Genomic DNA, 16,389 nt, shown 5'->3' with positions numbered 1-16,389 from the left:
GGTTCCACTCGGGCAAGCAAGGTTCAGAGGGGCTGAGACAGCCCAGCGTGATGCAGAGCTGGGAAAAGTCCAGGGCAATAAAGGGAGTGGTGCTAATGAATGGGCAGAGCTGGAGACGAGGAAGGGTGGCCAGTTGGCTGTGGTCCCAGGCGACAGGAGACTCCATTTCCTTCATCTTTTGCAGCTTCCCTGTGCAACCATGAGCAAGCCATGCACGGGACGTCCACCCTTCCCACCAGTTCTGGGCCACCCCACAGGCTGGTGGGGGCTCTGTGCAGGGAAGGCTTGAGGAAGGCATACAGGGATGGGAGAAATCTGACACAGGGCAATGCCGCTTGAGGCAGGTTTGGCAAATCTCAGCTGAAATGCCTTCCTGCCTTAAAATGATCATTGAGAACATGAAACCAACTCTGTTCAGCCCATCCCTGATGTAGGAACAGCATTTGCCTGGGGTCCCTTTGGGATGTCCATGAGGCAAAGCCTCCAGAAGTGCCCAAAAGCAACTTCGATGCTCCTTCTCCTGCCCACAGATCTATGGGAAGAGCACTGTGTAAGCATGATGGAAACGAGACCATGGCTGCCCCATTTGGGTTGACCAGGGCACCTGCATGGGTCAAACTTGGAGGTACACCAGCTGCCGGGGCGGCCGGGGGGGGGTTGTTGCCTTCAGGATAAGCCCAGCTCAGCAGCCACAAGCAGGGAGCACCAAAGACAGAGAAAAGCAGGCAGACACTGAACCAGGCAGAGGGGCTGGACGACACAAATTGGGTCTGTTCAAGTCAACTGGGAAACTCAGATGGAGAATGAAATTGAGGTGACCTGTTCACCTTGGGCTCTGCTTCATCGGCAGGAGATGGGACTGGCCAAACCTTGCTAAAAGCAGAATCACACATGTCCATGAGCTCAGGACCCTTTCCCAGGCCTAATCCTGCCATCTCCCCCAGCTGTCTCCTGGCTCCATGCTAGAAGGAGTCCAGGGCACAAAGCAGCCTCATCCACTCTTCTCTGTCATGGTTTAAAGGGGAAAGCCCGGGAGGGTCAGTCAGACACCAGTCATGGGTCTCATGGATCTGGAGAAGCAGGAGCCAGAGGACTGGCACAAAACACTGCCAGAACTTATGAGAAAATGGGGTCTGTTCTGCTCTGACTGGCATTGGAAAGCCTGAGCTGGGCATCACACTTAAAGGAGGCTCTGGAGGCCCTGGACCAAGGACCAAAGGAAGGAGTGGGAACCCCATTGCTGGAGGTTTCCAACAACAGGTGAGGAAGCAGCAATGGTTGATTGGAGCCGAGTCACATCTCTAGGCTGAGATGGCCTCCTCAGGATCTAACCAGGGCATGTGTCCATGACACACCTTTCCATGGCTTTTGGTAAAGGTCAGGAGGAACCGATCCGCTGCAATTCGGGAAGATCTTGCGCACCAAAGCCAAAGCACAGAATGAGCATTGCCTCCAGGCATGCCCTGCTTGACCTCAGCACACCCCAGCCTTCAAAACACCATCTACCACAGCACAAAGCAATCAGAAACAAAAGGATGCTACAAACCTGAGTGACCAGCATCACCTCATGGTCTGAGGGGTACACCCAGCCATTGCTGCACTTCTCCATGGAGTTCAGGCCGTACGTCACGATGGAGACAAGGTCCCGGTCCACCGGCGAGTACATGGAGCACTGCTCGTACGCCCCGTCTGCGTCCCGGGGCAGGGTGAGGTTCAGCTGCTCTTCCTCCGTCAGGTTGGGGCCGACGGCACGGATCCAGCTGGTGTCGCAGTGATGTGGCACGTGTGGAACCATAAAAAGTTGGCAAAACTGGTGGAAAGCCACACCGAGGCATGGAAACAAGGTGAGCAGCACCAGCCATTTCTGAAACAGCTCAAAATCACCAACCTCTTTTGAAATTTCCCCGATGCCTGACATTGGCAGCAGTATCAGCAGAGACAGGCTTCCCCAGGGCTGGAACCGGTACTTAAGCCCAAGATAAGCCCTGCAGCTGTAGGCAGCCACAACGAGTATGCAAATTTGAAGAAAAAGCAATGCTCTGTGTTGGGATTTGTACTCGCGCTGCATTCCTATTAAGTGAAACAGAAATTTCAGGAGGTGCTTACGCCCCAGGGGAGGTTACTTTCCATTCGGAAACTCATCGGCTGGGAGCAGAGATTGCGAGAAGGTGATCAGGATGCGGTGTGAAGAGCAGGGAAGCCCAGAGGCATGGGCAGTATGAGACACCTCACGGTGAACACCCACAAAGGGAAACATCCAAGGATGAAGGTAACTGGGGTGGACTATTCAGTCACAGGGAAACTATGAGGCACTGGACTAAGGCAGCATGGAAAGCCGTTAAGAGTGTCCATAAAGGAATTTACTTCAGAGGCAGGGATGGGAGACAAAACTGGGATGTAATTCTCTGGGGCTTTTTAAGCAGGGTTTGGCCAAATACTGGGAAGACTGCAAAGAAGTTGGCTTAGATGCAGATGAGATGCAGCAACGCAGAACATCCCTTACCATGTCTTAAACCTGGAAGTTACGTTCACCCAAGATGAAGTTTTCTGGGTCTGCGAGTAAAGAGGAACACCTTAAGAGAAATAAAGAGCCAGAAAATGGCAAACTAAGCCCAAGAGCCTTAGAAAGGAGAGTGAATGGAAGAGGCAGCTTAGAAAGTGCCACCATCCGAGACCACCACTTTTTTTTGTTTTGGTGGGGGTTGTTTGTTTTTAAGCAAGAACATGCATATTGTTAAGTAAACACATATGGGCGTGCTCCAGCCAAAAGGCCTGGGGAACATGCCTACAACTGGACCATCCCTATCTCCTCCCAGAAGACAGACACCTTGCCCTCAACAGTCCCTGAAGCTTTAGTGAAACTTCTCCGTTCCCACACTCTGAGAAGGAAGACCCCTTCTGCTTCTCTTAACGGAGACACCATGACCTCGCTCAGACAAAACCCCGCTAAGCTCTGGGTAAATCGCGTCAACAAAGCCATCAGAGTTTGAATGAACAGAGCACCTTGGGAACAGAAGCCATATATTAGGGAAAAGTTTCCAAAAGGACCTCCAGTGAGAAATACTAGGGTTTTTCACTTTTCAGGTAACGTTTCCCTTCATTTCTGAAAATTTCCTTCCTTCGTGAAGATGGGCAAGAAATATTGAAGGATGTGAAGGAAGAATCATAGAATCATAGAATCATTAAGGTTGGAAAAGACCTCCAAGATCATCGAGTCCAACCGTCAACCCAACACCACCATGCCCACTAAACCATGTCCCTAAGCGCCTCATCTACACGTCTTTTAAATACTTCCAGGGATGGGGACTCCACCACTTCCCTGGGCAGCCTGTTCCAATGTTTCACCACTCTTTCAGTAAAGACATTTTTCCTCACGTCCAATCTAAACCTCCCCTGGCGCAACTTGAGGCCGTTTCCTCTCGTCCTTTCGCCAGTTACTTGGGAGAAGAGACCAACACCCACCTCGCTACAACCTCCTTTCAGGTAGTTGTAGAGAGCGATGAGGTCTCCCCTCAGCCTCCTTTTCTCCAGGCTAAACAACCCCAGTGCCCTCAGCCGCTCCTCAGAAGACTTGCGCTCCAGGCCCTTCACCAGCCTCGTTGCCCTTCTCTGGACACACCCCAGCACCTCAATGTCCTTCTTGTAGTGAGGGGCCCAAAACTGAACACAGTATTTGAGGTGCGGCCGCACCAGGGCCGAGTACAGGGGCACAACCACTTCCCTACTCCTGCTGGCCACACGATTTCTGATACAGGCCAGGATGCCGTTGGCCTTCTTGGCCACCTGGGCACACTGCCGGCTCATGTTCAGCCGGCTGTTGACCAACACCTCCAGGTCCTTAGGATTTTCTAGTAGACTGGAGGGTTTCTCCAGTGCGGTGCTACAGAGTTGGCTTTCCAATAAGGAGTCAGGTAGTCTGCCTGCACACAGGCACTTCTCTTTTGCATGACATTAGGTAACACTAAAAGGTTGTGACCAAGGTCACTGTTAAAAGATGACCATGACTGGGGGAAAGCTGTCCAGATGCCCACTCCATTTAACTGACATGGAATTGCAGCATTTGCTGTGACAAACCTACTGCCATGACCATGGTGGTGGCTCAGTGCCAGGTCACAGCAGTGTTTTCAATCTCGTGGCAAGAGGTTTACCAACAGTCTTGTCCCCTGCAGACTTGGACAAGACCTTTCACTTCGGGCACCTCCTTGCTCTCGCAGCCCAAAGCATGACTGCTGGCACAAGTATGCCACAGCGGGGGATACTGGTGCTTACAGAGAGGAACGACCCAGCTAGAGCCAAGAGTTGTCAGGATGACGAGAGATGGGGACATGCCTGGGCTCTGCCCCTCACCATTAGTGCATTTTCGTGAAGTCCTGGCTCCACTACAAACATAAGGGAGAGACCCCAGAGGCGCCTATGGGATCAGATCTGCCCTGAAGCTTCAAATTCAGAAAGAACAAGTATTGTGGAGGTGGAAAGGAGCATGTTCAGGCTCCCAACACTTCTCTAGGTATAAACCCCCAGCTGCACAGGTCATGCAGAGCTTGGAGCAAACCTCTCAACTGGAGACAAGCCCTCATGGTACAACCCTAAGTGCCATCCTTGCTCCATTTCTGCACACAACTCCTGCAAAGCATCGCCACCCCTTCCTCACCGAGTCTTCCTGGGGTTTGCCGAACCTCCCAGCACCCCAAGCAGAAGTGCCCCAGGGGTTGCAGACACCACTCAGATAAGCCCCCTCCCCAAGATACACCATCCAACCCAAAGACACATAAACCACACACCAAACACGTGGCAATGGACAATTTGTTCTTTATTGATTAAAAATTAGAGACATGCAGTAAAATACAAACTCCAAAAAAGGAAAAAAGCCTGAATAATTTACATCTTTCATTATAATCTACAATACACCAAAGTTGTGAAGAGGATCCGTTTTCATTAACAGAGCATTGTCCTTAAAAGTAGGAACTAACTTAAAATTACCACCTGTTTCCAGGTTCAGATCAGAAATTTGCACAAAAACCAAATCCTTAATGACACTGGAAAACAATTATGAACAGCATTGGCACTTACTGGAACAACATCAGAAGAGACAGTTGTCTAGCACTGTAATAGCCCAAGTAAATATTTTGCATCCCTACCCAAAACATCTGGAGATCTATAGAGCAAAACCCATCAGTTTCTTCCTTACTTGTTTCTCCATTAAAGAACCAGGGAGCCTTGGGTTAGTGTGAGCTCAAGCTCTTTAAGTCCTGGCTTTGGTAAGGTGGGGAATAACTTAATAAATAGATGCTGCATTGTTCCGCTTGAGCAGTTTGAGTCCTACCTTTCTCAGCACCAGTACACAAATGAACAAGGTCCCCATGGCATGCAGGCAGAAGGGAAAATAATACTGTACCAAGACTACCTTGCCTCCGTATCCTAAGGGTTTCCAATACAGCCACATTGACCACAGGGTGACAGGGAAATCGAGATGCCAGCCTGCTCTTCCCAAGCCAAGAAGCTCGATGGGGAAAGCCGTAGGGAGTGCTTAGTGTCAGACAACAGGAGAAAGTGCCAGAGGTGCCACACAAACGTGCATGCACACCCTTGGCCAAACCCAGCCACCACCAACTCCCTAGTATCAGGCACCCGCTTCCTGGGCTCTTGAGAGCATCCGTTCAGCACCCTGGGATGCTCTTGCTCCCAAGCCCTCTTTCTCCTCTCCCTCCCCTTCACACTCACCAGCCATGGGGCTGCAAATAGCCCACAGGGACAGACCCAGTATCCACCTAGAGGCTAACAGCAACAAGGGCGGTATAAAAAGAATGTACACAATTCAGGAAGCTTCAACAGCTGCTCATAGAGAACAATATATAAATACAGATTGTTCATCTGAAGACTTGGAAATAAAAAAAAGTCCTAATTGAACTCAGTCATTTCGCTTTAACACTCTATTTCTGCATTGTTTGTGACTGATGGAAACCAAACACGTTTCCATCTGCGTGTTAAATTACAGGCTTACAATTTCTGTGTAGAAAACACTCCAGAGCCAATAGCAGTTACAAAGGCCAACTGTGAAACAGTAGGAAGAAAAAAAAAAATCAACACCATTTATTATTCACATATTGCATTACAAGTGTCTCTTATCAAACTCAGAGTATAATTTATATTATTCATGTAGAAACTCAAATTCAACACCACATAGAAATAAAAGCTAAATACGTGTGTGACAGGGTTTCAGTGACATCCTGATCGAACGTCGAGGCTTGGACCGACGAGAAGGCTGACGACCCAAGCGATTAGTGCAGGAGGGACACAGCCCGGCGCCCGCTTGCCCAGTACTACCACTCTACTGGCGATTCTTTATTGCTGTAAAACACGACAGGGATGGTTCCACGGGTACCAGTTTGCAAAGGACTGGGAAACACGTCGGGAGGACTCGCGCAGCCAGGCATAACAGACTGGGTTTCAGGAACAGTTCGAAGTGCATCTTTTCCAAATGCAGAGTGACACAGATCTCCTCTCCTTCTGACCACAAATATTTTGTCGATCATCTGAAAGACCAGTTTCCAGACAGCAATGCCTCATTGGTCTGCTTCAAGAACAGACTACATCTAAGATGCAGAATGAAAGACGTTTTGAGGAAGGACTGCTTAACGTAAATTAAAAGGTTCAGCCCTCATGCCACGCCTGGCACTCATGTGGAAAGAACCAAAATAGTAAAAAAAAAAATTAAGGCAGTTTACAAAGGGAAGCTGACTTCTAACACCTCAAAGTCAAGGAACTTCTCAAAAACACAAACACAAGGGAAGAAGACTCTCCCTCCCGTGGGTTAAGACTTGGCTTGCTTTCTCAAGTGCAAGCATTCAAACCAGCAGTTTTAAAAAAAACACAGCTGAAGAGAAGCAGATTTCTCAGCACTCCAGGTGACCCAAACAACATGTACATTGGTGTTTCAGATGGAAGGAGAAGCAGGTAAAGAACAAAAAAGATCTGTTCAGTATTAAAACTTGTGCAAAAATAGCAAGTGAAAAAAAATGAAACCACATGTAAGCAAACATTTAGGCAAGATCATCAGAGCAGTGGAACCCCCTGCTTCGTACTCAGTAGTATTTTTCTTTAAAGTAAGGCAATAACAAAATGAACATGCAGGCAATGATGTGTTGGATCTGCATGTTTGAGATGACAGATACAAAAACATGAGAGTTGTTTACAAAAGGTGTAAACGTCATCGGTAATTTCAGGAAGGTTTGTGATCCTATTAAGGAAAATGTTAAAGCTTCTAGGAAGGGGGCTGTAGTTCAATTCTTTGGCAGTAGTGGTTTTTTTTAGGCTAACAGAAGCATTACGAATATGTACATGTGGGTTCTCAGTTGGGAAACATCTCCTGGGACCACTGTTTAGCTGATGCTGAGCTGTGCAAATCCTATAAGTTTGCCATCATCAGGAATATCTGAGCCTTCGACACCAGATGCCTGGAACACAAGGAACAGAGATCCAAATAGCAACACACATGCTCTACCCTCCGATACGTACCATGCTACATATTCACAACAAGGTGTATCAGAAACGGTCTGGGGAGGGAGCAGGCACAGGACAGCTTTGCACTGTACTCAGCAGCTCGCACTACCCAAAGTCAAAATTGAGCAGGGTTTTTTTGGTTTGGTTTTTTTTTTTGCCTTTTTTTTGGAAGCTAGGAAGGGCTGGGACTGAAGTTTCGCCAATGTCTGCTCTGACTAGGGCTACGTGCACTAATTGGGGCAAAACAAGTGAAAACTCCTTACAGAAAGAGTCAAAAATAACGGCACTTACTGCTTCACTACCAATAAACTGGTTACACCTTCACTTTGCCACTATAACTACCTCTGAAGGATCCATCTGCCGTTCTTTCTCCTCTCCTAGCCTACCTTCTTTTAGTTTTGGCTCTCTTCTTTTCCATTCCTCCCTCCCCCTTTTTTTTTTTCTCCTTTCAATCCTCATTTCCTCCTCAGAGACGATGTATCTGGACCCTCCCCATTCTCCTCCTCCAAGAAAGGAGTCCGCAGCATTTCTTAGCCCACTTACCTTCCCTGAAATATTTCTGCCCTTTCTGGGCAAGTGTATGTTCCAAGCACAGAAAATAGCCTTTTGTAACACTGTTATATGCTTATTAGCGAGGATACGGGAATGTCTGTGTTAGCACATCATCTCACACGGTTATTTAACATGGGCGCTGCTTAGAGGACACAAGCAGGGAGCCTGCATTGCCTACTGTTAGACAACCAGTAGGAAGCTTTGGGAAAGAAGGGAGGATTTAGAGCGCATACACTAGATGCCTACAGTAGACATCACAGGCATCTATATGCAATGCCTTCTCTTTGCAAGTGACAACTTGTTCAATTAGGGAACAGGAATAAATACCAGTTTGAAAGTGACGGATCTGTTTGCTTGGGGCTCTTCCACAATTTTCTGCAAATTAGCTGCAACTGAAATCACACACACACAAAGAAAACGGGCAAATATTAGGACAGGCTAGAGAAAAACCATCCCAAACTCCCAATTAGGCCTCTTTCTATTACTCAAACTTAGAACTTTTTAAAATGATAGAAAAAGTTTAGGTCTCAATTAGACTCAGTCTATTTAAATCTAAAGCTTTAAACCATGAAAATGCTATCATTTGTTACTCTGCTTCTTTTTCAGAGGTAGTTATTTTTTCCTGTATGTGGTGGGATTAGTAGTAATAAACTGCCTGACTGCACCTGGAAATCCAGTTAATTTTGCACTAGCAGCCTTTCCAGATGTTGCCACCTGTGTATAAGGAACAGTTTTGTTTGCTGTAGTTGAAATATACAGGCACCACTGACAGTTTAGAAGTCTCACCTGCTGCACAGAAGGACACATTTATTTAACAAACTGTTGCTAGAGGTAGCTGTTCATCTAGCTGTTCACGCTCACTTGAAGTGCAGCACCATGCACTGCTGCCCTAGTGCATGTGCACTTCATACTTCCTTCCCCAGCCCTACTTAAAACAAAAAAGCCTGGCTGATTCCAGTCCCAGACCTCTCTTGCACAGGACCTGTGAGCAGTACAGGCTTGTGCAGCAATTTGGCAAAGCATATATGTCAGATGATAATGATTTAGCTAATGCATCGATTAGCCTTCATTTTGCATTACAAGGAACACTTGCTTCATAATGTTTCCAACTAGATCCTATTCTTGTGGACTGGGGGTTGCCTAAATGTACTGGCACAGAACTGCCACCAGAATTAACAGCAGTTTTGTAGAGCCATTGGGGTAGAAAACCAAGGCCACAGCAAACTCTCCTAGTACCCACTAATTAGGTCATTTTAAACACACAAAAAATGACTGAAATGGTTAGAGCAGAAAAAATAATACGTAATTACCTATTACCAGATCTCTGCCATCAACAAGACCTGCTGAAATGAGTTCTTGAGACACACCGTCAGCAGTATCTGTTGGGGAGAAACCCAAGGGCCAGTCACCACATAACAGAAATTGTCCAGCTGATGAAGGCATCACATAGAAACCTAACGGATCTTGTACAAACCAAACAGCAGAAGTGTTGTTTACACAAGATGGGTATTAGGGTGTACACCAGGTGCAGTCAGACAGCTCTGAGCTATGCTGTCAAACTCTGAGTTGGAATTCATCGAAGGGCTGCACTTCAGTCATATCCATAAACAGTTTTACAAGAAGGGTCTTCTCAACAGCAGTGCTCCAAGCCCAACCATAAGGCAAGCCCTTTAGGAAGGCACTGTGGACAGACAGTCATACGGGGTTTCCATACACACAACTGCACATCACCGAACACAAAACTTCCCCTTCACCAAAACCACCTTCACACACTGGAATTTCCCACCAGCTCACCTCTCCCTGGGGTAAATTCAAATCGAATATCATTGAGCTCTTTTTTTGAATTCCTGTGGAAAGAAGAGAATTTTATATAGAAGAGACCGTTTCATTGCACTGATCGGTGCCCAAAAGAAAGTGCTGTCATTGAATAATCAGTCTGTGAAGAGAAGTGAATTCATTGCACCCTTCCCCCTCATAGGGCAGAAACGAATCACTTGGGTGTGCATCTGGAAGCAGGGCTCTCGGCACACTCCGCCTCTCAACCTGACAGAGCCTGAGCGGGCTGAAGTCCAGAATAAGCGAGTGCCACCTCTCTGGTATAACGCCACGTTGTTCCACTGTCTCAGCAACTCATCTGTCAGCAGATATATCCTTGGAGCACATCCTTCAGAGGAAGGAAGCACTCACTGACTGCAGATGTACACACATTACGCAACTGTCCAGGAATGACTGGGAGGTGATGCTCAGAACTCCCAGTCCAATGCCTATCAACAACCAAGATGCCTACAGAGATGAGAGGCAGGTTCCTTAAATGAGAAACGTCAATATGTGTAATGACAGTAGAATGCGCTTACAATCCTTTTTCTGCCTATTTCTAGGGACAGAGACCAGAATCCATGCCTTGAATTGGGTAAAAGCTCTTCACTCTCAGAACTGGCTGAAGTCTGAAGTTGTGCCTGAATAGTCAGGTGATCCAGCACACGGCTAGAACCCCTGGATCCCTGATCCTCCCTTTAGAGAACCCGGCTAATTCCTTCCTTCCCACCCCGTTAGAGTTTAGGAATATTTATACAAATATCAAAACCTCTTTCAATCTACAACTCTTGCCAAACTGAAGAAGTGGATGAGATAAACTGCTTTTCTGGGTCCCAGTTTCAGAAGAGTGGATGAAATCCAAGCTGACAAACAACATATAACCACCACCCTTTTAATTAAAAGGCAGATGGCAAGATGCACTACAGAAGTCTTCCAGTGTCCCTCTCTACAAAGGCTCACTTTGACAGAACAGGTCAGTTTTGTGTCCTTACCTTAACCTTAGTACAAGGCTGATGGGGACTTTCGTATCTTCCTGTACCGGAGCTGCAGCAGGGGCAGGTGGGCCCTGCAATAGGATTACATCATTTTAAAGCAGATTAACACTTCCTTTCTCTGGTTTTAAAACTAGAGATAACCTTGATCAACTACAAATACGAATAAAAGTTTAATTCATCATTGGAATCATGACACTACAGTGAAAAAGACGACAGACTAATGAAACAGGAGAACTTCGCGCTTAAATAGTAACCCAGGAGGTTCTCTCTGCAATTGTCTTGAAAAGAGTAAAAGCTACACAGCTTTGAGAAATGCCACAATGGCAGGAGACTTCAGAAGAAGTGCTAAATGTAAAGAGACTGCTTGCTTTGCATCAAAACTTAAGGTTTTGGGGCATTCATGACAGCTTCAAGACCTCCTGTGTTTTAATCCCTGCCCCAAACATTTGATCTAAAAACCTGATACAATTGTGAAGAGTACCTAGGAAATAATTTAATTGGCAGATTAGCATATACTCTCAGTTACATTTTTGTGAAATCAAAGGCTTTAAGAGCATCTAGTAGCAATTTAATAGCTGCTTATTTTCACTTCTAAATTACTTCTGAGTAATTATCGGAACCTGTAATCAAAGCATTTTATATTGGTCAGCAGTAGATTTCCAGTAGGAAAGATCCAGGAGGTGTCCATCTTTATAGCACTTGTGATACTTCCAGTAAAGGGATGATTGTTAATCAATCTCCACCAAAAAACCCCAAACAAAACAGAGAAGGGTCGGTCACTCTTCCACTGCGCAAGTCATCTGTACTGCACATGCTGAGCCAGGGATTTTAAATCTGCAGTAACAAGACAGACACAACACTAGGCTGATAATTTAAGCATAGAAGTCTTGACCAAGTTTTTTCATCTAGATCACTTGCTTTTTCATTACAGAAAAAAATAACCCTTTGTTTAAGACTAGTATTTTACTCCATCTGTTGCTGCTCTTGTGCCAGCAATGCAGCTCAGGGCTTCTGATCACAATCTTGTTTCTGTTGAAGCTGAAAGCTTTACTAGGTCAATGAAAACAAAGAAGGGCCCATAGAGAAGCCCAGAGGTCTGCAAAACAATAACCAGTGAGCTACAAGAACCAGGAGAGCTATAAAGAAGAACACACTAATAGAAAGATCTGTAAAGAACACACTGATAAAAAGATCTGTAAAGAAGAACATATTGACAAAAAGGAGCCATAAAGAAGAACACACTGACACAAAGGTATGAAGTTCACCTTAGGACAAGCTACCAACAAGTGGCAGGGAGCAAGATACTCTGCTAGTGCAAATCGGAATACTTCCACTGAGGCCAACACTGCTACTTCAATTTACCAGAGTCCTGGCCTTCACTGCTGCTGGTGTTTCAACTGCTGCATAAAATTCAGGGATTAAACACTGGCCCTTTTTCAAGAGATTTGAAGGGGTTTGATTTAAGTATTAAAGCTACTTTTAATGTAGCCAAGAATATGTCAGACCCCGACTCCACTATTTTTGTTTAATGACTAATGCGCTGTCTTTAACGGTTTTGTAAACAGGAACATGAGCTGACTGCAGTGAAGTGATATACATATCTTTCTATGTTCTTTAAAATAAAAATAATGAAAGATTTCTAGGAAGGAGTAAGACTAAGAGTTGTTTTTCTGACCAACACTGCCAAGCCTCTTGCCCTTGGGTCTGCCAAAGGGTGATGCTAGCTTGGCCCCATCCAACAGTGACAGCCTCTCCCCACCAACAAATATGAACATTCGTGTCTTTTATAAAAAAGAGGTGCCATCATTCAGGAGTCTGGCAAACTCTGCAGTGCTTTACTCCAGAAAACCACAAGACATGTTCCAAGTACCTCAGTAATGATTTGGGTTGGCCATTTTTCTCTTTTTAACACAAGTCAGAGCTCTTTCCTGACTTTGCTCTGGCTGCCTATCTGACCTATATCCTACACTTTGGGGTGATGTAGCTAAGAATTAAACATGGACTTGTCAAGCTTTCACACTCCCTGTACTTCCCCTCAAAGGTCCATTATCCCCTCTCTGCTTGAAATGGAAGTGTTTGAAAGCACCACAAGGTTCAGAGCTTCCCAAAGATGGAGTTTCTCCACAATTTTTGACTACTACAAGGACAGATTTAACCCAGGCCTCCTGTCTCTCTTTTGAAGCCTCGAGAACTTGCATGTTCTAGTTTCTTCCTCTCACTTTTCTCTCCACTTTTATCCCACAGATGCCAGTGCTGCTGAGACACACAGTCAGAGCCTGTTTGTTCTGAACCTTAAACACCAGGAACAAGCAGCTACTACTTAAGTGAGACTCTCCTTTTCTCTTACCTTTAACCTTGCCTCAAGCCAAACAGAGTCCACTCCCTGAACAGCATAAAAAGTCACTGCTCGCCCACAGAACAAGAATGAAAAACTGCTGTGCCCACATTGACTGTCTTCCTTTTGCAAGCCACCAGGCCAGCTGTCACTTCTGCATAAGCAGCAGCACTAATGCAACTCCAGACAAGCAACTTCCACGGCTTTAGATCATTTTAGCACGTCTTGAACAGAACGGCAAAGTGCAAAGCTGAAAGCTGGTATGAAGGGTTTCTGATTTTACCTGGGCTGCTGCTGGGGCTGCTGGAGGAGCCTGACTAGGTGGAGGTACAGCAGTTTGAGGTTGTGCAGGTACTTGTCCTGTAGCCTGAGGTAGTTGAGTAGGTGCCTGTGCTGGAGCATTGAGTGAAGGACCTGGCGGCTCAGCTGATGGGAATAACTGCAAGCAAAATGGTGTTTTAATGAGAAAAGGAACTCAAGAGTTCTGACTCAAGCCCCAGCTTTCCAAAAAGTGCTTTTTTGCTGCATATCTGAGAGAAGTCCAATGCCAAGGGCATTCCTAGGCCTCTAGGACACTAACACCGATCCCAAGTTGGTGTTCAAGGGGTTCAATGTTTGCTCATGTCCAGGGACCCCTTCTGGCCTGATATTTTCAAGTTTTACTCACCAGTAAAGAAGGATAAGAAACCAAGATAGCAGCATGACTGTGGATCCTGGACAAAAATTACACACTGCAGCTAGCAAGGCTGGATGCACACAGATCATATCCTAGCTTGGACGAGAGCACCCTATCCCTTTAGTTTCTGCCCTTCTCAGAATCCGAGTCCTACTTATATTTCCAAGTAGCCATGCAGTCAGAGCAGAGCAACGCTGCTTTGACTTGTAGTTCCTTTCAGAGAACACAGCCTAGCAAAGCATTATAACTATCAACAATTTAGCCATTCGTAAAACAAATGTCAGAGAGCAATCCGGATATTCAACTGAAAAGTGAATTTAGTGTGTTTTGAAGAACTTAAGCTCAAGACAAGACTGTTTAGGATTGGATTTACTAAGTTAGTCCCTTGCAAAAAAAATCATATGCAATTAATTTGGGGGTGGAGGAAAAGAGCTAAATGAGAGTTTAACCTCTTTTACTTCTTGTGTTATTCAGAACAGAGAAACTGATTTTGGCATGGTAGCCAAAGAACTGTAAACTGGATGGCACTTCTTCAGTGTGCCCTCCAACTTACTCCGCTAAGTTGTAGGAAATATAAATGACCTTGAATATTGAAAACCTGGGCAGCAGACCTCCAAACCACAATATATATTAAGGGACGTATCACAATGGGGAAATTCATCCTAAAGGGATTCTGGTTTTCAGCATTTTCTTTGAATTTAGAGTTTATGTCAAATTACAGTGGCAGAACTGTAGTCTTTCTTAAGATCTCCCTTTATAATCAACCTTTGGAAACAGACGAAGGAAGAACAGGACAGCCTAACCCAAGACTAATTTCTAGGAGACAGCCCTGTTTATCTTTCCACACAGGTAGGGAAAAGAAAGACATAGTACAGTCTCTAGAAGATAAGCAGTCTCTATCATTGAAAGATAAGATATACTAATATTCCTAATATAAGAAACACAGGACAGAACTGGAGGCAGATTATAAATTGTAATTGAAGTTTGCTATTAAAGGCTACCACAGATTTATTTCACAATTCTGAGCATAAGTTCCAAACCAGTGTATTAGACTATGCAAAACAGACATTTTAAAGTTGTGTTTTGTTGTTTGGTTTTTTTTTTTAAAGAGGAAATCAGAACACAGTTGTTTTGCTTAGGTTGTTCTTGTGACCAATGCATTATCTTACAACAAACAGATATTTGCCATAGCAAGTAAAGTTGGAAAGATACACACCAAACTTAACTCAGAAAGACCTCTTGGAGTTGCACAGCTAATGATTCCTTTTATAGAGAGGTTTTCAAGCAGAGCTCAGCTAGATACTAGCTTCTACTTCACACAATATTGTTTTCAAAGGCTAATAAAAGCGTGTTCCTTGCAGCAACAGCAATAACTAGGAGTCATCATTTCGGGAAGTCATTTGCAATTATAACTTACCTCGGAATTCTGTACAGGTTCTTTCACTCTGGGAGACTGAAAAACAAAGAAAAAGCTGTCACTGCCTTGACAAAAATTAGACTTAATGACTAGAAGGACTCTTCTGAACCACACTGAACATATGAAATCTACATAATTGTTTTCAAATTACGTATATGTATTAAGATGCGTAATAAAAGGGAAGCCACACAATTTGCTGGCAAGCTACAGCATATCATAATACCCAGAAACATATAGTCATGTTCCAGGACTTGCAATTGATATTTACGCAGTGGCATACAATACCTAAGCTGCTAGCATTGTTAACCATTAGCAAAATCCGGTACTCTTGAAGATCACTCAGATTGGATCAAATCACTTGTGCACCAGTATGGCAAAATCCATTTTAAGCTACCTAAGTCTTGCAGAAAAAGATAAGCCACACAAGCCTTGCAGAATTCTGCTAGGAAACAAAACTCCTTCATATACTTAGGCAAGTAGTTTGCAAATCAACTTGCTTAAACCATACAAAACCTTGGGGGGGAAGAGGGAAGTCAGCCTTACTTGTGCTGCTTTATAGAAAGAAATCTCTTGCCTGCTCTCCTTGCCCTTGGACTCTGCATTATGCTATGCTCTCCGTGAGAGAATGCAGAAAACTGACAGCTGTATACAAGTTCAGGAGTGAATCAGAGATCAGTGGAATGGAGGGGAAAGTGCAGTCAAAGCAATGCAACCAATCTTTGCTTATCAGTAAAACAAAGATAACACGCATTAGCTATTTCACATGAGCCCGAAGGAGTTGCAAGTACTCCTGGAAAGCCCTGCAATTAACAGAGTCTGCAGCTTTGACTTCTAACAGGACCAGTTACCATGTGGAGATAGACAGGTAGGATGGCTTGATCCATGCTGGGATTAATAAAATAGATATTCCTTCTCCACACAATGGTATAAAAGACAGGTTGTGATTAGGACAGTAGAAGTTTGACAGAAGAACGTAAGTCCCATCATGCCACTGTCTTAACTTGAGCCAGTTTATGCACCAACCAATGCCACTAACTTAACCGCTGCCGATGTGCTGGCTTTGGCTGGGATAATTTTCTTCCCAGTAGCTAGTGTGGGG

General features: G+C 45.1%; 1 protein-coding gene across 1 annotated transcript in view; it reads right to left on the bottom strand.

Moving 5' to 3' along the window:
- Window positions 1–4,792: 4,792 nt before the first annotated feature.
- The window catches only part of OXSR1 (oxidative stress responsive 1), a 109,172-nt gene continuing 97,575 nt past the window's right edge, over window positions 4,793–16,389 (bottom strand). Inside the window, exons 12-18 of the mRNA XM_009333323.1 lie at window positions 15,291–15,326; window positions 13,481–13,636; window positions 10,860–10,933; window positions 9,847–9,899; window positions 9,363–9,431; window positions 8,380–8,444; window positions 4,793–7,454 (exon numbers count right to left, since the gene is read on the bottom strand). Of these exons, the coding sequence (XP_009331598.1) occupies window positions 7,380–7,454; window positions 8,380–8,444; window positions 9,363–9,431; window positions 9,847–9,899; window positions 10,860–10,933; window positions 13,481–13,636; window positions 15,291–15,326 (528 nt within the window). The 3' untranslated portion in view covers window positions 4,793–7,379. The remainder of the gene's footprint in view (window positions 7,455–8,379; window positions 8,445–9,362; window positions 9,432–9,846; window positions 9,900–10,859; window positions 10,934–13,480; window positions 13,637–15,290; window positions 15,327–16,389) is intronic.

Source organism: Pygoscelis adeliae, unplaced genomic scaffold (assembly GCF_000699105.1).
Source record: "Pygoscelis adeliae isolate BGI_AS28 unplaced genomic scaffold, ASM69910v1 Scaffold88, whole genome shotgun sequence".
NCBI lineage: Eukaryota > Metazoa > Chordata > Aves > Sphenisciformes > Spheniscidae > Pygoscelis > Pygoscelis adeliae.
Note: the sequence above shows the minus strand (reverse complement) of the source record. Positions and strands in the feature narration are given on the sequence as shown.